Source organism: Ctenopharyngodon idella, chromosome 1, assembly GCF_019924925.1.
Source record: "Ctenopharyngodon idella isolate HZGC_01 chromosome 1, HZGC01, whole genome shotgun sequence".
In the NCBI taxonomy this organism is placed as follows: Eukaryota; Metazoa; Chordata; class Actinopteri; order Cypriniformes; family Xenocyprididae; genus Ctenopharyngodon; species Ctenopharyngodon idella.
In genome coordinates, this window is record NC_067220.1 from 36,063,232 (window position 1) to 36,083,597 (window position 20,366).

The following is a 20,366-nucleotide window of genomic DNA, read 5'->3' on the forward strand; positions in this document are numbered from 1 at the left end:
TATGAATGAAAAACTGACAGTGTGAACGTGGCCTGAGTGAACTTTTCAAACTACAAAGGTAAGAATGAAACGGTCTCTTCTTCACTCCAATTGTTGCGTTTTCCATCGTTTAGGGGTGAATTAAGGGTGTTTGGGACAGTTTTTGAATTTCTGCCTTGTGCAAGGTTTCTTGTCATAAATGAAAAACATCAGCTCAACACATGATACATTTCTGTAATACTGAAGATGTTAACTATCCATTTGAGGAGGAAACAATGGTATATTATAATGAAAGGATGTGTGACGTACACTTTTCTGTAAACTGAGCAAAAAAAAAAATTTTGGGTAACATTTGGGTGATTGGGACACAACGTTTGGGTGATTGGGACAACACATCTTTCCATTGATTTAGGGTAGTGTAAGCATATTTACTGTATTGCACATGTTAGCTCATACTTTGATATAATTTTATATATAATATTTCCTTTTCTGTTCATCATCATTAAGAATCCATTATGTTTGTTCAACTTTATTTCTCAGTTTATAAATCCATCCACAAAAGATGGAAGTCCAAAAGTCATAGATAACATTTAAAAATCAAGTAAAAAAATGCTATACGTCCAAAAAAAAAAAAAAAAACAAACATTTGGTAACATTTGGATAAGATGTTGGGTGGGCCCATTACCAATTAACTGGTTGACAAACACATTTAACCTGCACAAACCTTTTATTACTGGAACAGTAAAATTATTACTGCAATCAGTAAAAAAAAAAAAAAAAAAAAAAAAAAAAATGTAACTATAATGTTTATATTTTCAGAATTTGGTTGTTTTACTTTAGTAAAATCTAATTCATGAATATTTTAGTGGTTGATTAGGGCTTGCACATGGTTGGGAACACTGATTTAGAGCATAGAACATATACAATGGTTCTCTATTGCAAGGCTAATAATTTTCTTAATTAGCAAAGCATTTAAGCACTGTCCCAATCACCCAAAATTATACTGTCCCATCCATCCAAATTGTGTTTGGGTGGATGGGACAAAATAAAAACAACCTAATTCTGAAAATAGAAACATAATATTAACAATTTTTTTTTTTTACTGATTTTGTAGCAGTAGTGCATCATATTCATGTTTCTATCAAAAGTTTGTACAATATAGTAGCTATGACAATTTTAGGACCTTATTATTAAAACCACCAAAAGCTTATGTCATTTTCCTCAGTTCATGCATTTTATGGTCAACTTCCTGTTTGATGCACGCCCCGCCCACCTACATGATGTTAAACCAGTGAGGGCATCCCATTTTAATTATGTGGTCTCACAGCTAGGGCACAGCAAAAAAAGTTTTTATTTTCACTCATTAGGTGAGAAAATAAATTCTATATAGTTATACTGTCCCATTTGACCTTATGTCCCAATCACCCTTAATTCACCACGGTGTGCAAAAGCGGTGTTTAGAACGATGATAACCCTGGGTTAAGCACAGTTTGAAAAGCCCTATGCTGACTTTAAAGTAGGCACACACTGACTGCCCAAATCACAAATGGAGATTAATTTGTAAAATACGCCTGTAGTTAAACTGGGGTTTCAAAGATTCATTTACTATAGAGAGAATAATACTGTGGTTATTTTAAATATATATGTAATGTTGCAATGTTTTCATCATCAGCCTATGATGACAAATTGTCACTATCGCCTACATAGTGCCCTTTCTGTCATCATATTATTTACCATGATTTTTAATCAGAACAAGCTTTTAGCATTCAATCAATAGCCTAATATAAAAAATCCAATATATTTTTCTATTGTTGTATATTTTTAGATACATTGTCCTTATCGGGGACTTTATTAAAGAAAAATAAGAATAGATGAGCTTGGGAGCAAGAGATCTCTTGGAATTGGCATTTGCTGTAAACAAAGATTTTCTTTAAAGTGGGCATTCATTTAATTTCTAAAGCAAAACAAGGTGTGAGAGTGAGAAAAATGTTTTAATGAGCTCTATCCTGTATGTATGTGTACCATAAAACTTTGTTCTTCCTAATTAGTTATGGAAGGGAAATGTGTAATGGTGAATTAACTATTCTTTTTCTTTTAAAGACATGTTCAGCCATGCTAATGGTTTGATGTGACAGGGCATCTGTAGTTCTCTCTCCGAGATGAGAGTCTCTGTCTGAGCCTGAAGGCATGAAAGTATGGCATCTACTGCATATCTTGTATGGATTGCATTCAGCATAACCAATTTAATGCATTTTGCAATTGGTGAGGTGCAGAATTTTGTCCTGTAGGTACCCTGCCTCATGGTGTTTTTATTTTATTTTATTTATTTTTTTGTAGTCTTTATGTAGCTTATTGTAATTCGAAGTGTACATTGGAGTTGGTTATAGTTCATTTGTTAAGTTTGTTATCTTGAAATTGGAGCACAGCTCTAGACACAAAAACCTGATTGATGCTCATCAGATCCATTTGCAATTCGCTCATCGATCCAAAGGATGCTGTGGAGAATGTGAATTTGTCCCGAGACGTGCGAGAACATCAAATTAAACTTGAATTGAAATTCTTAGGTAAATCCTTGATATCCGTTTCTATTTATGGGTCGTTTACGGGGACAGATAGATATATTATTTAAAAAAAATAAAAATAAAAATAAAAATATATATATTTCTCGTTTCATTAACCACCACAGTTTTATAAGTTCGTCAGAACACTAAATAGACGCTATAGCGTTCGTATGGTAGCATAGCAACATCGATAAAACATATAAGTAGGCTTATTGTAATTATTTATAACGTTATATCACATTTGACAAGTATACCACTAAAATGTTTTAAGATGTTTGACAATTCGGTGCCGAGACTGCGAGGAAATTGCTAACAGAAATTAAAGTCATTCAATTCGCACACTGCTAGCCTGTTAGTAGCCTAAGCTAATAACTTCCACATTCAGACAAACGTCATACTTGTCTCTCGGGTTATTAGTATGCGAATTACCCGTGATAAAATTTACTCAAGCTCTGAGTGAAATTCGTTTGGTGTTCGTCTGAAAGTTCCGTCACTGACAAGCAATGCGACGAGCAAAATCACTCAAATTGCGTCCGTATTATATTTTATTGCAGAATGCATTGTTGGAGAATGTCTGGGTGAATATGAATGTTGTGTCACTGGAAAGAATCGTGTCTTTATGGTCTTGCTCTCTGTAATCCCCCGAGCTCCTCCCCTCAGTGCGTGGAGAGCTTCATTTGATCAAATCCTTCAAGTTGGAGCGCTTCGCTGAATCACACTTTTCCACAACATCTCAACTGTGGCTGCCTCGCCGCGCTGCAACTTGTATGAGGACTTGTTTCCATCAATAACTGACGCTAAAGAGAGGGAAAGGACACTGTATCCTGTTGTTATCAGCGATGGAGAGAGGGATCAGATATTGCCGGGTTAATGTCAGTGCTTTCTGCACCCTGCTTTTGGTTTTGTTCGCTTCGGTTCCTGTGACCGAAACAGTGATAACTTGCAGGTCATGTCACCTGCTGGATAAGTGGAGCGGTCGGGAATTACTGGTGAGGATGGACAGTGGTGTCGACTCTGGTAAAGTTAGTGGAAAAAATGGAGACGGGTCAACGGCGCTGTTTAATTCGGCTGGTGCTGAAACTGCTCAGCCCGACTACGGCGCAACCGACAACGGCGAACACGCTCACTCTGTGCGTAAACGGAATACAGAGAGGCTTCGCTCAGAGAAAATGCCACCCGATGATAAATGGAAGTCGGTGCGCAGTAATGGCAAAGTTCATCATCTCAAACGGGCAGGTTCACAAGGTTCAAGTTCAACCCCTGGAGATCCCCATCACCGAGTGCGTAGAAGCACCCAGGGACCCAGCTCGTCCCCAGGTGCGCGCTCGCCACCGGCTTTTGGCAACAGCACCGCGCGGGCTGCGCGCAGAGTCCCCCGCTCTGAGCTGAGGTGGAACAGGGAAGAGCGGAGAACGGCCACATCACGACAGGAGGAGCTGAAACTTACCAGCTCTACCTTTGCACTGACAGGGGATTCCGCTCACAACCAAGCTATGGTGCACTGGTCCGGCCAAAACAGCAGCGTAAGTGGAAATAAAAACCATGCGGTTAATTTGTGAAAACACTGTTGAGATTTCACTATATCCCTACATTTAAATGAGTGTTTCCGAAAGTGCGTGTGTGTGAAGGCTGTGTGAGGGGTTTGGGGAGCAGAGACGAACAGATGTCCATTGTTGATGTCCAAGAGATTGCTTCATATGCGTTTCACGCCAGTTTTTTATTTGTTAAACTGACATGGTCTTTGATTAACCCTGGCAAAATGAAGGGCACTTTCCTGTGCAACACGTTTCCCACTTATGATTGTTTGTAATGTTGAGATATTGGCTCATCAGCATCTCATGCTTTTGAATGTTAAGCGTCAACTGAGTCTGGTCAACTGTGTTGCTTTGGTATCCTTGCTGTGAATACATTTAAAAACAGTTTAAACCAGCTTAAAATACTCTCTAATCTTGGCCAGGCTGGTGTGGTGGCTGGTTTTAAAGGGATTTTCGGCACTTTTAAGATGGTTAGGCTAGCAGACCAGCTTGCCTACTGTCTAAGTCAGCTAAACACCAGCTTGGCCAGGCTATGAGACCATCTCAAACCAGCTAAGACAGCACATCATCTTATGTTGGCTGGATTCTTTTTTTTTTTTTTTTTTTCAGCAGGGATATTTTTAGGTGGTGCATGGGTCTTGTTTGTTACCTGAAACATTTTAGCAGAGATATTGTGGGAATAACTGAATGAAACCCACTTCATTCAGAATGAGCAGTAATTATATTTTATACACATTGCACTCTGATCTCTGGTATATTGGTGGTGATTTAAACCCATTTAAATGATTATCAGATAAGTAAACTCATGTATTTTACTCTTCGTATCGCCCAATAAAACATAATTAACAACACCAAATATAAAATTGCAAAGATGACACAGTTTTTAGGCAATTGTGCAGAACAAGGGATAAACAATGCACTTTTAAAATTTCACTTACACTTTTTTAGTTTAATTTAAAATGTGCAGATTTTATAATGGGACTTTAGGCTTTTTCATAAATTAGGCCTTTTGTTTTCCATCAGGCTGCTTACATGTTTACATGTCTCATGAGCATGCTATATGAGCTATCTTAATACAACATTTAAAGAGTCTGTTATTAATAATTAGATAATAATTAATTGCACTTTATATTTTAAGGGGACATAGTTACAGTGTACTACTCAAATAAGTACAGAGTAATATTATTTAACTACATGTACTTACTATAGAGTTACGGTTAGGGTTAGGGTTTGGTTTAGGGTTTGTTACTTGTAATTATGCATAATTTACTTTTATTACTATAGTAAGTACAAGTGTTACCATAATTATTATCAATAATGCACTGATAACTCTTTTAGACCCTTCAACACTAAATTTTATTCACAGATGTTACATTTAGGTTACTATTGCATTTTATATTGAGTACACTTTCTTTCTTTCTTTCTTTCTTTCTTTCTTTCTTTCTGTATTGTGATAATTTACTAATGACTGCTTTGCAATGAGCCATAATGAGCGTTTTCCACAATTCTCCTGTGCTATATTTTAGATCAGAGCAAGTACATTTCAGATATAATTCCTCATCCCCATTATATTTTCCCTCCCTCGCTTGTCAGAGCAGATGTTTTCTTGCCTTCAGGTAAATTCTGAGGGCATTTTCTAATTTAAACACTGTACTCACTAACACGACACATTAGTTAGTGAGATGACAGTCAACCACTGAAAACTTTCAGGACAGATATGGGGAGAGAGGAACCTCAGGGGAATGAACTTCAGTATGTCCCACTAGCAGAACTCAATCATTTTGGCTCAGAGTTGCTGCTATTATCATATCCCTTAATTGAATTTTCCTAGTGTTGTGCTGTATGAATAGCATATTCAGTAGGTTCAATATATATGGTCTTTTTCATTCTCAGTAGGTATACAGGGAAACTTAACAATGGGCAAAGTAGAGAAGATGACTTTCATTAAGTATTCAGTGTCATTGCAGTATAAGGAATAATTGAGTAGGCTGGGAGTTTCTTTCCTTAGGTACTGTATGAATAAAGAAACAGCTGTAGTTTATAATGATTTTTATTGTGCAAATGGAAATGAGGATTAATGTTGGCTGGATCTGTGTTTGCTGTATATAACAGATTTTTGAAGAAGTGTTGAATAATGCTATAGGTTTTGACCAGTGTTGGGGGTTACACATTACAAGTAAAGCAAGTCATCTAATCAGATTACCTTTTTCAAGTAACTAGTAAAGTAATGCACTACTTTTAAGTTTCCCCCCCCCCCAAAAAAAAAATCCAATTTACTTTTTCAAATAAGTAACACAGGTTGCTTTGTTTTCCCATTTATTGACTGACATCTCCATGTTCAGAGAAATTGGGAGTAAGTGCAGAGGTGAAGTGCGCTGTGTAAGCATGATGATTATTGTAGATCTAGATTTAATGTGAGGAGACATTTACTCATCTCACTTGCACAAAAACAGATTCAGTATTTCTCAAAATTAATAAATGTTTGGATGACTTATATTTTGTTTTCAGAATCATGGGAGAATCGTGATCTCTATATATATATCTCTAAAAAAATATAGATGATCCAGAGTCATAAATTAAGCTTAAAAGAATGTATAATATAATAAGTTAGATATCAAATATAATAATAATAAACTTGGTATCTAACTTATAATATTTGCACTGATATTAAAATATACACTCAATAAGTCAAGGATTTGGGACAATTATAATGAATTAGAATGGATTCTGAATTTTTTTTTTTTATTTAATTTTATTTATTATTTTTTTTTTAAGTGTGGCACATCCAGTGTCTTAAGTTCTTAAGTTCTGCAAACTGAACCAAACTGTTATGTATTATTTCTGAAATGGCTTCTAATTGTGTAATCAGCAATACATTTTTACTTGACAAATAAAATGTTCTTTTTGATACATTCTGTGTTATTCTTAAATCTGGTATTACCGCAAATCTGGATAGATCATATAGAAGTTTCAATGAATGGAGCATGGGGTGCATCTTTTTCGATTTCTGACTATCACTGCCTAAGTAAGTTGCAGTTTTCGTGAATATACAAAAATTATGCTTTTTGTTATGAGCAAGCAGAGCACAGCTGACTTAAAGGTAAAATATTCACCCTCCATCCTCTGTCTAAAATCAGAACTGTCGGTGTAAGTTCTCTGTGCAATACCGGGTCCCTAATGAACGAATAATTGAAAATATGGGATACCCAGAATAATCAAATATCTAAATTAATAGAAACACAATCTAAATGTAATAATCATTTGAAATTGGAGTCAGATTAAGTGCAAAGTTCTTGTCAGCAAGAAGAAGGAGAGAATCGACTTTTTTTTTGTAGCCAATTAGTAAGAAGTTAGACGCAAAAAGTTCTAGAGAACCCTGTATGATATGCAACTAGCACCAGTTGTGATATGTGACACAGTCTCACGCTAATGCCGTTAACTCGCTCAAATCTATTTCTGGTCTCCTTTAGTGCAACATTTGTAAGGGGAAAGAGCAATATATCTGATCTTATAACACTATGTAACCGACTGTCTAAAATGCAATTAATTGGATGGTTAAAAACATACTCTGCAGTCAATGCTGTCTCTTTGATTCAAGCCTGTATAGCAAGATGGTTTGCTAGATGTGGAAAGCATCATGATAGGTTTGGAGTTGTTTCAAGTTCCTGTGTTTCAAGTTCCTTGTTTCAAGTTCCCCCCCTCAAGTTGGTGATTCTTTTTATTTGTACAGGGCTTCCAATATAGCTTGATAACGAATAGTGCCTTGCAAACCCAACCTTACCCAAACAGTGCCTTATATCCAACCTGAGTGATATTGAGGTTGTATTTCTTTTTATTGAGTAATAAACCCCATATGTTTTATTCTCTGAAAGACTCAACAATATGTCAACAATAATGCCAGGACTAATGTCTTCCACCACTAAAACATCTTGGTATTCAGTGTCCTTTCTGGACCCCTAACACAAATAATGCACAAACTTGTTAAAACTTGGAAACATTAGACTCAAAAGATATTTTATATTTCAAAGTGAGAGTGAGAAAAATAACAAAAACAATAAAAGCAAAAACATATCCTGTGCGAGGGTCTGTGGGTGGACAGCTGAAGGGCAACCATTTTTATTTTTCTGATATGAATGGTAGCTCTGCCATGAAGTATTTGGCAAGCAATGTAAATGAAGACAAATAGCACTGAAAATGCCTTTGCTAGACAAAAATGAACAGCCACCACAAATATTTTACCCTTCAAGATAATTTCGCCTGTTGAAACAAATAACTCTCCAGTGTAACCACATTCCAAACATTCGATAGGCCATTTTTTTTAAGCTCTTGAAAAATGAGTAGCACCCTACTGGAAATGGCAAACTCATAGCAGTATGGCACATTGACTTATTGCTAGCATTATAAACCAGTTGTAGTTCAAGCTATAATTCAGTTTAAGTCAACATGAAAACCGAACTGAGTGTATTTACTTTCTTTATATATATTCCTGGTCAAAATGTAATTGATTAATCGGTGGAGGGAATTCCAAAGAAAAGGTCTCATTGCCAATGTAAAACGAGTTACGAATTTCTTTTTTTGCATTGACTACAACTGTATAATATCATAAATACACAATCATTTTTAAAGGGGTCATGACCAGATGCGAGCCTCGCGTCAAAAGCAAATATAACCCATTATAATCACTGATGCTGTCTACATGCGCATACACTTTACTCCACTCTTGACTCTGCTGTCAAGAGGACAAAGCAGTCAGCTTTCTTGGATCTGATCTAAAATAGCGAGTGGGTGTTGATACTGTTTCCTATGCAATGATGTTAGCCAATCATAACAGTGGCTGTTTACTGACAAGCCATATATATATAGTGAGCTTGCGTGCTCAACCTTCAAAATACTTTGGTAGCTTTGCCTTAGCAGTGCAGCACCCTTCAGAAACCCTCCACCTTCCCCAGCTCCACCTGTATAGATCTGCTACAGATAATTCATGTATGCTATTTTGTACAGCAGCAGCAGCGTAGCAGATCTGTTCCGCCAAGACCAAACATATCAACATCGTCATACCCATTACCATGCCAAACACTCCGAGAGTTGACATCACAGAAATCCATGTCATGACCCCTTTAAAGTGATTATCTGGACAACCAAGTGGTTATTGATAGTAAAGCTCACACAAATACTCCTACCTTAAAAGAATAGTTTAACCAAAAATTAAATACACTCGCCATTATGTTGTTCCAAAACCTGTATGATTTCTTTTTTCTGAGGAACACAAAAAAGGTTTGGAAAGACATGTGAGAGAGTAAAGACAGATTTTCCATTTTTATGTGGGAGTACTTCTGTGAGTTTCACTATAAATGAGTATTTGGTTGTGCCAGATATACTTAAAAAAATTATTGTGTGTTTATAATATTGTACAGTTATGGTTAACACAAAAATGGCATTTGTAACATATTTTACCTTTGCAATGAGACTTTTCTTTGAAATTACGTCCACAGATGAATCATTCACATTATGACCAGGAACATGTACTGTATAAAGAAAATAAACACACTCTTAAAAGTTTAAAGTTTAAAAGTTTAAGGTTTTATAACCTTAAAGGGTTCTGTCAGGCACTTCATTTATAGAACTTTATGGATTTAGGTTTAATTAATTTTGTTTTAATTCATTTTTAATGTTAAATAAATGTTATCAGTTAATCAGCTCATAAACATACTTTATCAGTTAAACATGAAAGTATAAGGCATTTCTCCTTTATGACAAAAAAAGGTTCTTTAAAATTGAGTCAAGAAACTTTGAACCCTTTTTTTATCTAAGAGTGATATTGTCAGTTCTGTTTTCATATTGACTTTAACCGAATTTTTATTATGAATGTTTATTTCTGATTGATGATTTCATAGCCATCTTACCTAGTCCATTCGTTTGGCCCTACCTGAGTTCTGTCTTTCTTTTTCTCTCTCAAATTCACTAATTAATCGATGAATAATGGCAGCTTCAGCAGGGGTTTCCTAACAAGCATGACCGTTCGAGCAAGAAATTTTATAATGCAAGAGTAATGTGAAGATAATGGAATAAAATTAGTCTGCAATTTTATTTTCCCCTAAGTGTCACAGTGATGTTTATTGTTCTCAAACATGTCATAAAAGAAAGAAAATGGCATAAAATAGGCCTCCTGTAGGCTTCATGTTTGATGTTAAGTGCCAATTCAGAAAACTATTCTCATTATTACATTGATTGCCAAATGCATTTTTTTGTTGCTCGAAGGAAAACATTAAAGATTTACTTAAAAACTTTAAATGAATATATATATATATATATATATATGTATTAGAGCTGCATGATTAATCTTAAAAAGATCGCAATCTCGATTCAAGCACCCACGCGATCCTACTTTATTAATGACAACGATTCTCCCGCATCTATTAGACCTTTGACAAAATCATACCGGGACGTTCAAATCTGTGTTCGTGCTGCCAGAGCCAGAGAGAGCCGTTTTGAATCACACGTTAGTTATTTCTGTGTTACAAATATTCACATTATTACAGAAGTACTGAGATATGTTTTAAGTTAGTATTTAAACACCGATGTCTACGATAGCGTTCAAAATAGAGCAAACTACCTTTTGAAACGAACTTGGCACGTCAAATAACGATTGTATCAATTACATCTAATTCCATTTAAATATTTATATAAAATATAAAATATTTAAACTACCTGCAAACATTTTTTCATATATATACATATCAAGCACTGACTGTGATTTCAAGCATTTAAATCACTGATTTTTGAGTTTAATCATTGAAATCATCAGTTCAAAAGAATTGATTTGCTGAAACTTACCAACATAAGGAAATGTTAGCAGTGCTAATCAAGAATATAGACCTTTCTTTGCTTAAAATGATTTATAATAAGGTTTTAATTCCCTTTAGTGATTAGGGCGTAGTTATACATTAAGTGTTTTGAGAGTGTAGTTATGGTAGTTCGTCTGTAATCTTTCTTCACTACCTTGATTACTATAATTAAAAGGACTGAATCTTTTCTGCTGTTCCTCCATAGCAGATAGCCACTTATAAGTTCATATTGTTCAGGACTTGCTGGTTGGCATTTCAACTCAAAGTGTAATGTGAATATGAATGTATTAGTAGTATAAAGCACTGCTAGTGAAAAGGTCAAAAGTACATTTCTTTCCCAGGATGCTGTGCTATAACAAGTGCAGTGTTCTATTTGACTGCTCTGTTAGCTGGACAGTGCCTAATGGTCATCTTAAAGTAATGCTGAAAGGTGTGTGAATATCAGAGCATTAGCTTGATGCTTGCTATGTATCCAGAAATTCACTTTGTGAAATGACAAGACATATTCAGTGAACTGGGAACAAGCTGAATGACTAATGTAGCAGATTTTTTATAGGCAAAATGTGGTTTCTTACAGGGGACAGAAGAGAGATTCTTTTAAGTCATTCAAATCTCAGGATGTTATTTGGCTCACTAGTAAAGTGAGTGCCATTGCAATAGACCACTTAGAACTAGCATAAAAAATTTATCTGTTTGATAGCTATGTGTCTTACTATTTTTCTTCTAACAGAGTGAAAAAATCAAAGAAAGAGACAATTTTAAGACAATTAATTAAATTTGTTTACAATTAGAATTACAATATTTTTTTATTCCCATTATTCTAATTAGATTCTCATTACTCTAGCAATTAAATAATATAATTAAATGCAATTTAATTAAATGAAATTAAATATTACCATGATATAAACATACAATTTAAATAATTAGGGGTTCAAGCACGTAGTGCTGAAACCCTATTGTAATTGTTAAAATTTCCAAGGATCAGCATTCTCCCCTAAAAGTGATCAGGCAGACCAAACCGTAAGTCATAGAGAGTTGGAACTTTGAGGGCTGGTAGTACTCACACCGTCTACAACAGGGGAGTCCCACCCTGGTCCTGGAGGGCTACCAACCTGCAGATTTTAGCTCCAACCCGAATCAGACACAACTGAACCAGCTAATTATGTTGTTCAGGGCTGTTTGATAATTACAGACAGGTGTGTTGGAGCAGGGTTGGAACTGAAAACTGCAGGACGGTAGCGCTCCAGGAGCAGGGTATGACACCCCTAATCTACAACATCACTAAGGCTCGCCCTGATCGGCCTGACAGGGGCACTACAGTGGTGAAAAGTATGAAATAACTCATAACTCCTAAACCGTTAGGCGTAGGCTCATGTGCCTTATCAAAATCAGCGAAATTTTCAGGGTATTTGGATTTTTTTAAAAACCTACTTTTGCAAACTAGTCCTTGGTTTTTGGCCCGATCGGAACCAAACCAGTGCAGCAATATTCTCTGGAGTCTGATTGTCAGTAATTATCAAAAAAAGTTGAAATTTTGATTCATGGTCTCTAAAGGCCGCCAAAACGTTTGAAGTGGGAGGAGCCACTTTTACTAAAATGGCTATAACTCGTGAATGGAATGAGATATTTTCACCAAACTTGGCACGCATGTGTAAGAGCTCATTCTGTGGTTGCATGAAAAAGGGCATGGTGACTGGCCATTTGGTGGCGCTATAACATGGGAAAAAAATTAAAAATGGCTATAACTACGCAACCCTAAGTCTGATTGACTTGAATATTGGCATGCAGTGTCTTTGTCCAAGGTGCCAAGACCACCTTTGAGGACATATCTCAAAAAACATGGCCAGTGGTGGCCAATCAAATTTGAGCCTCTATCAGACAAGGTTAACGGAGGCCGATCGGAACGAAACTCGCTAGGCCTGTTTGACTCACGGCCCTAGATGCCTGTGAAAAAATTGAAAGAAATAGGCCCACTGGGGGGTGCCTTTGCATTTTTCACTTGTGTAAAGGATTGTATATCATGCGATTTTTCGCACACACCCATGACATTCATACCACATGGTAGAAGTCCTCATTCTGAGAGACTTTGCCTCTAGGACCAACTTTGGCGAACCAGTCCTACGTTTTTGGCTCAAACTCGATAAAACCACTGCGGCACAATTCTCTGGACTCTTTATCAAAAAATGTTGAATATAGCAGGGTCATTTAGAAAATAGGCGTGGCCAAGTCTACCCAAAAGCCTATCATTCCAAAACGAAAACTCAGAACTTCACATCATTAGGTGAGCACATGCGGCACATGATTCTAAAGAAGCATGCAAACTTTTATGGAGATTGGTCCATAGGTGGGGCTATAACTGTTAAAAAGTTGTAAAGATGCTGTATTTCTATGGTAAATCCCATGATGTGGCTGAAAATGGCCCTCTTCCTGCCTGATTTGCGTAGAACTTCATGAAATTGATGTGCACATGCGTCACATGATTCTAAAGAAGCATGGAAACTTTTATGGACATCGGGCCACAGCTGGCTTTTTAACTTTTACAACGGTTAAAAAAAAACTTTAAAAACCATGTATTTCCTTAGTAAACTGCCTGACTGATTGACTGTAAATTATCTTGTCCATCTATGATCTAAGTGCTTACATGCTTGCTAAATAAAACATAATACCTTTTTACGTGTATGCTTAAAGGCCTTAAAGTGCTTGAACCCCACTTCTCTGTCTGTCACAGTGCAAAAAAAAAAATATATATTTTGTGGGTAAATTATGTTATTAAAAGGTTTTGTTAGATTATTTCGTAAAATCACACTCTGTTTAATATATAGTTCTGAAGAGTGTTTGCTTTTCGATGAAAAACAAATTATGAGATCGTGGACTTGTCTATTCCCTTATGTAAGTGTGACTTTATTTCTTGTTCAGCTCCATATGTTGTTCCACAGTGTAGTCAAACTGCAATATATTTTCAATATATTAGATTCAATTTCAGTTCAACACAAGTGTATTAGTCAGACTCAAGGTAGCATAACCTCTTATGTAGTCATGATTACACCTTGCTGTATGACTCATAAAGACCAAGACGTATTGACACACACACACACACACACACACACACACACCACAGTCTTGAATGTGAAACTTATGTGACCTATGTGTGGCTCTCCGAATAAGAAAATAATGTGTGTTCTGTTGTTGTGTTGTGTTTACAAAATTTCAGAATGAGTGGCACTTTTACATGGGAGTAAGTTCATTTGCATCTAATAAGGATAAGCAATTAATGACAACGTAAACATCATTGCTGTATTTCGTGATAAATAATACAGCAAGCCAAATGTAAGTGTTAAAAAGTGATCTTCTCAAAATGTTCATTAACTGAATGACTCTGAGTAGAGAGAGAGTGACACAGCGAGAGAAACACGTCTAACAGAATGAGAGATAAACAAGAGTGACATATCACTGTGTGGAGAGAACACACATAAGTCTTTTTCTCCCAGCATGCATTTCATTCTTTTTGACAGGGGTGAGTGCTAGAAAGTACTTAAAGCTAGTCAGGGGTTTCCGTATCCCAGAATGCAGTGGGAAAGCCATAGGCAGCCTGCTCTGTGTATATCTGTGGCACAAATTGAATTTCAAGCAATCTGTAGCCCTCAGGAACAGAAGTGAAAATGCCAAAGAAAACTTTTTTTTTTTTTTTCAGTAGAAGCAAATCATGCTGAAAGATGAGATGAATGATTGTGATAATTGTGCGAGTTAGCCGTCGCATGCTGGAAAATGCCGTGGCTAAACTTCACAGATCTACTGAGATTACAACATCTGAATAAAGCCATTATTGCTATTGCCTCGCATACTGCCAGCGATTATTACCTCTCTTCTCCTCTCAAGAGCAAAGCAATTTGGTGATATTGACATCTGTGTTATGATTTACTTCAGACTAAATGGCAGTTAAGGGATTAATCCACGTAAATGTCTGGTAATAAACCACCTAATATGAAAAAATGTTATATAGAATAATTCTTGAGTGTAGAAAGCTTCGACTGAAATGCTCAAAAGAGTGACACGGGGCAATGGACTCCCTTAAAATTATATTTAATGCTTACTTTATGTGAAATTGAAGAGTAGATCATTTTCCGAAGAACATATAAGTTGTGTTTTCCTGTGCAAAACTTGGCACCACAATGTTAGGGTGTTTTGGGTGGTTATGCAGTTGCTAAAGAGTTCTGAGTGGTTTTGCCATGCAGTTTCAGGATGTTCCAGGTGGTTGCTTGGGTGTTTTTTGGTGGTTGTCAGGTGGTTTTCCTTGTCAAAAGAGCCCACCTTCAAGTTTCTATGATATTTTGGTAATTCAGTCTGGTCTCATTGTTAATACATAGGCATTAAAGGATTAGTTCACTTTAAAATGAAAATTACCCCAAGATTTACTCACCCTCAAGCCATCCAAGGTGTATATGATTTTCTTTTTTCTGATTAACACAATCGGATTTACAAAGTATTTACAAAGTAAAATATCTCAATTTACAAAGAAAAATATCTAGCTTCCACCGGACCGCCTTCTGTATTCAACTTATGAAGAAAGTGTAACGCCTCTCGCAGTTCAAAACGCTTACGCTATGTCCTACGCCTTCAGTATTCAACTTATAAAAACAAACATAACTGACACAACATCAGTTATGCTTTTTTCATAAGTTGAATACAGAAGGCGGTCTGGCGGAAGCTAGATATTTAACTTAAATATGGATATCTTTCCCCTTCACGACCATTATAAAGCTTTGACGCGTCAGCATTTTTATTAATATAACTCCGATTGTGTTCATCGGAAAGAAGGAAGTCGTATACACCTAGGATGGCTTGAGAGTGAATAAATCTTGGAGTAATTTTCATTTTAAAGTGAACTAATCCTTTAATACATAACATTTACACATATAAAGCAAACTTTTTTGTACATTTGGATAGATGCTGAAACGTACAAAATGGAGGTTTTGGTAACATTTAAACAAACATTATTAAAAATTTTTTTATAAAAAATATATACGAATCTTTTATATCATAAAGATATTTGTATAATTGACCTTTTACCATTTTATAGACAATTTTTTAGATTCCTTAACCCTACCCCCAAACCCAAACATAACCATTTTATAGAGAATATTAAAAGAATACAAAGTAATGGACAGATAAGTGCAGGAAAATGGCAATTTTAGTAACAATATAGCATTAAAATGATATTTTGAGCCACTATTCCCACTCCTACCTCTAAACCTATCAATAAGCATTTCTTAAAAATATGCACATATGCACACTGCTGTAAAATGTGTCGTAAAGCTTCTTGAGGCGGTAATTTTTGAATTCATAAGTGCGGGATTTGACGTTTAAGATCGCTATTGAGAATGGAGATGAAGATCGCAGAATAAAGGCCTGAATTTGGATCTGTTCCTCACAATCGTACAGATTCTAAAGATTTGGATTACAGCGAATGAATACATTTGCTGTCATTTTTGTTTTTTGGTGTATTTTATGGTTCTGTATCAGTCAGAGCATAGGACTATACTGAGAAAGTGCCTTTTGTGTCCCATGGCAAACAAAATAAATGTTACATGATAAATAATGGTTAAACAATTACAGAAAATGTATTCATTTAAGGTTTTAAAGTGTAGTCTTATTTAACATTATGTAACCCTTCGAAACAAGTTTGCAGCAGAAGTTGCAAACGGAGCAAAATGTTATCATTTCATATTAAGTAGATGACTGTATTTAATAAATGATGATAATAAACTGTATTTAATAAATGCGACTGAAAACATAATGTCAAATTGAAATCAATAGATTCAATAGAAACGATAGGGTAACTAGACATGGCTTAGATCTCCTTCTGTTCAGATTCTTAATGTTTTATTGTCCACCAGGTGGAAAGTGTAATTCTGATTGCTGCGTATGATTTGAGGTATCATATATATTCATGTCAAAAATGGGTTACACTTTATTTTGAATGTCCATTTAGGCATTCTACTAACTATAAGTAATTTCTCAACTACATGTCAAATAATTCTCAATAGTAGACTGTTAGGTGTGGGTTCGGTTGACATGTACTTGCAAAGCTACTTATAGTCAATAGAATTTGTGTTGTGGAACCATCAAAATAAAGAGTTAGCAGTTATTAATACTGTAACTTATAAGTTACTTATAGAATGTTGAAAGTGGACCATTGAAATAAAGTGTTACCCACAAATGGTATGACAAGTTGTGTGCTCAAGTAATTATTATGGTATATATGAAAAAAAGAAAAATACTGATGTATTTGTGTGTGTGTGTGTGTGTGTGTAAGTGCTAGGGTGAGACGGGGTGTGAGATACAGTCTGAGGGAATCAACGCGGATCTCTGTGGAGCACAGAAAAGCCAAATCAATCTTACACATGTAATTGACATTCCCTCTAGATGCTATTAAACATGCAACACCTCAATACTGGCTGCTGCCACGCTACAACCCAAACCTGCTCACACCCTCCAAACTAGCTGACAACCAAAAACAACTGGGAAATGCTTTAAGACATTGATGCAGAGGCCCAAATGAATTGAAAATGCAGCGGCCTGTCCCTATTTTTGAACTAGATTTGGCTTAGTGGACATTTTTAATAGGCCAGACGTAGGGTAGAGGAGGGATGGAGAATCCCTCTGCATTCAGAAAAGGATGTTTGTTCCAGAGAGCTGTTGCAAGTGGCAAAATGAACAAACTGTTGTCCAATTTCAAAGAGACAGCAGTGCCTTGAGCGGTATCCGAAATTGCTGAGACTAAGTAAATTTAAACATATTCCAGATAGTCTCGGATAAAGACACCAACAGTGTTGTTTTATTCCAATTTTTTAAAGGAATGGAAGCTCATTTCTACCACATAAGAAAAAAATGTTAACAAACTATGTTATAGTTATTGCATAAATGCCATAGTTATGACATATAATCCTGCTTTATAAGTCTGTCTAAATTATTAGAGGAAAAAGTCATAGCTAATTATGAGATAAGTCAATTATGAGATGAAATGTCAAAATTAAGACATAAAAAGTAAAATTTTTCTCAGTGTCATAATTGACTTTGACTTATCTCCTCATTTGAACTTTCTCACATAATTTTCACTTTTATCACATAATTATAACTTATCTGTCATAAACTAAACAGTTTTTCTCATAATTATGACTGTCATAATTTTGACTTTTATGACTTTTCATGTCATTATGATTTACCAAAGCATGATTTTTTAAATATATATTTAATGTGAAATGTGCATAAAGGGCATCCATATGATCACCCTAAAATTATGTCCTTTTTGAAGCTTAAAAGATTTGGACTTTCTCGATTTTTATAAAATGGACAAAAACAGCTGAAACATTCATCAAAATATCTTCTTATGTGTTTCACAGAAGAAAGAATGGCATATGAGTTTGGAATGACCTAGGAGTGAGTAAATGATGAGAGTATTTGTATTTGTTATTTTTTTATTTTTTTATTTTTGGGCCGTGAATTATCCCGCTAGCAGTGATTGTGATATCTAAAGGTTGTGCTATATTATGAATAAAGTGACAGCTAAAGTCCGTTGTTAGGCACAATGCACATGCTGCTACATCCACAATAAAGCATTCATGTCAGGTCAACGGCAGTTAAAAAAAGCAAAATATATATTTTCTTGAAAGCAACATCAAACAGCTGTTGTGGAAGAATGCAGCTCCCTCTCTTTAAAGGTATGACATATCAAAGGAAGGTGTAAATGAATGTATTAAATAAGTCATGTTAAAAAAAATAACATCCATTGACTCCTTTGAAGAGGCCTGCCAAACCAAACATTTAAAAAAAAAAAAAAAAAAAAAAAAAAAAAAGCAATGTGCAAATTGATTGGTTGAGTCGTTGATTTGATACTTTCTTCAGCATAACCCTTTTTTTTTCAGTGGCACTGAATGTAATTTGCATACAGAAGTGGCGTAGCAGACCGCCTTATGCAAGCTCAGATTAAAAAAAAACAAACAAAAAAAAAAAAGAAAAGAAAAGATTGAGGTATGGTGCTTGCCAGTATTAGGCTAGGCCCATCTGTGTGAGACGTCTTTGAAAAGACACTTCGGAGATAGATGAAGACATCTGGTTGCACCTGCCGCATCTGCTTATGTCCAAACATGTTTACCTCACTTCCCTCAAGAACACTAAGGGTGTACTCACACTAGGCACGGTTGCCTTGAACCGAGTCCGAGCGTGATTGTCCACCCTCCCCACTCCCCCGCTGGCCTGCTTTCACACTGCACTTAACGTTCCGGGCCGCAGCACGCTTACGTCATATACAGTGCAACTTTTTGAATGGAAGAAAACGGGAAGAAATGCACTTTCGCTAAGATACTGCCTAATATATTTATCATTTATGCCGCGCAACGATTTTCACTTGCACGTATCAGAGGATTATAACAAAGGCAGCTGACGTTAATGGAGGAATTTATAGCTTTACTCGCAAACTACAACTCCTGTTCATCAATAAGGTGAGAAGCAGACCCCTAATAACCCAAATACACTCAAATTAATTACATGAATTGATAAGTGTACTATCAGAGTAGTAATAAAGATGTTTGTATTGATGACAGTTGTACACACAAAGGTTGTACTCATACTAGGCTCTCTCAACCGTGTCCGAGCGCGTTTGACCCTCAAAGCCCAGGTCGTTTGACAAGTGTGATCGCTCTGAGCAGTGCCCGGGCGCAGTACGTTTAGCCATCCCTGGCCTGCTTGGAAGAGGCGGGCCAGAGCGCGGTTCAGTTGGGCTCGAGCGCGGTTCGCATGCAGTGTGAGCGCTAACCGTGCCGGAGCTACTGTCATCATTACGATGGCAAACATCTTTATTACTACTTGGATAGTACACTTTTCAATTAGCCTAATGTAATTAAATCGAGTGTATGTGGGTTAACAACGGGTCTGGTTCTCACCTTATTGATGAACAGGAATTGTAGTTTGCGAGCAAAGCTGCAAATTCCTCCATTAATGTCAGCTGCCTTCATAATAATCCTCTGATACGTGCTATTGAAAATTGCTGCGCGGCATAAATGATAAATTCATTAGGCAATAGCATAGCGAAAGTGCTTTTCTTCCTGTTTTCTTCCATTCAAAAAGTTGCATTGTATATGACGTAAGCGTGCTCCGGCACGGAACGTTAAGGGCAATGTGAGTGCAGGCCATTGGGGGAGTGGGGAGGGGGGACAATCGCCCTTGGGCTCGGTTCAAGGCAACCGTGCCTAGTGTGAGTACACCCAAAAGTAGTAGCTGTTCCGTGCTCAGGCATGGTTCGCGCTCACACTGCATGCAAACTGCGCTTGAGCCCAACCGAACCGTGCTCTGGCCCGCCTCTTCCAAGTGGGCCAGGGACGGCTAAACGAAGTGCACCCGGGAACAGAACGGAGCGATCACACTTGTCAAACGGACCAGGCTTTGGGGGT

The 20,366-nt window shown here is 36.4% G+C and overlaps 1 protein-coding gene across 4 annotated transcripts in view; it reads left to right on the forward strand.

Annotated features, from left to right (window-relative positions):
• The first annotated feature begins 3,170 nt into the window (after nucleotides 1–3,170).
• The window catches only part of LOC127516735 (VPS10 domain-containing receptor SorCS1), a 200,530-nt gene continuing 183,334 nt past the window's right edge, over nucleotides 3,171–20,366 (forward strand). For 2 of the 4 annotated variants that reach the window (XR_007931073.1, XM_051901596.1), the window contains exon 1: nucleotides 3,174–4,063. Coding sequence is in view for 2 of the 4 variants with exons in the window: in XM_051901596.1 (XP_051757556.1) it covers nucleotides 3,380–4,063 (684 nt within the window). In the remaining 2 variants the exon portion in view is untranslated. Of the gene's footprint in view, nucleotides 4,064–20,366 lie in introns of all 4 variants that reach the window. The other 2 variants (XR_007931074.1, XM_051901599.1) reach the window with 2 other exon arrangements.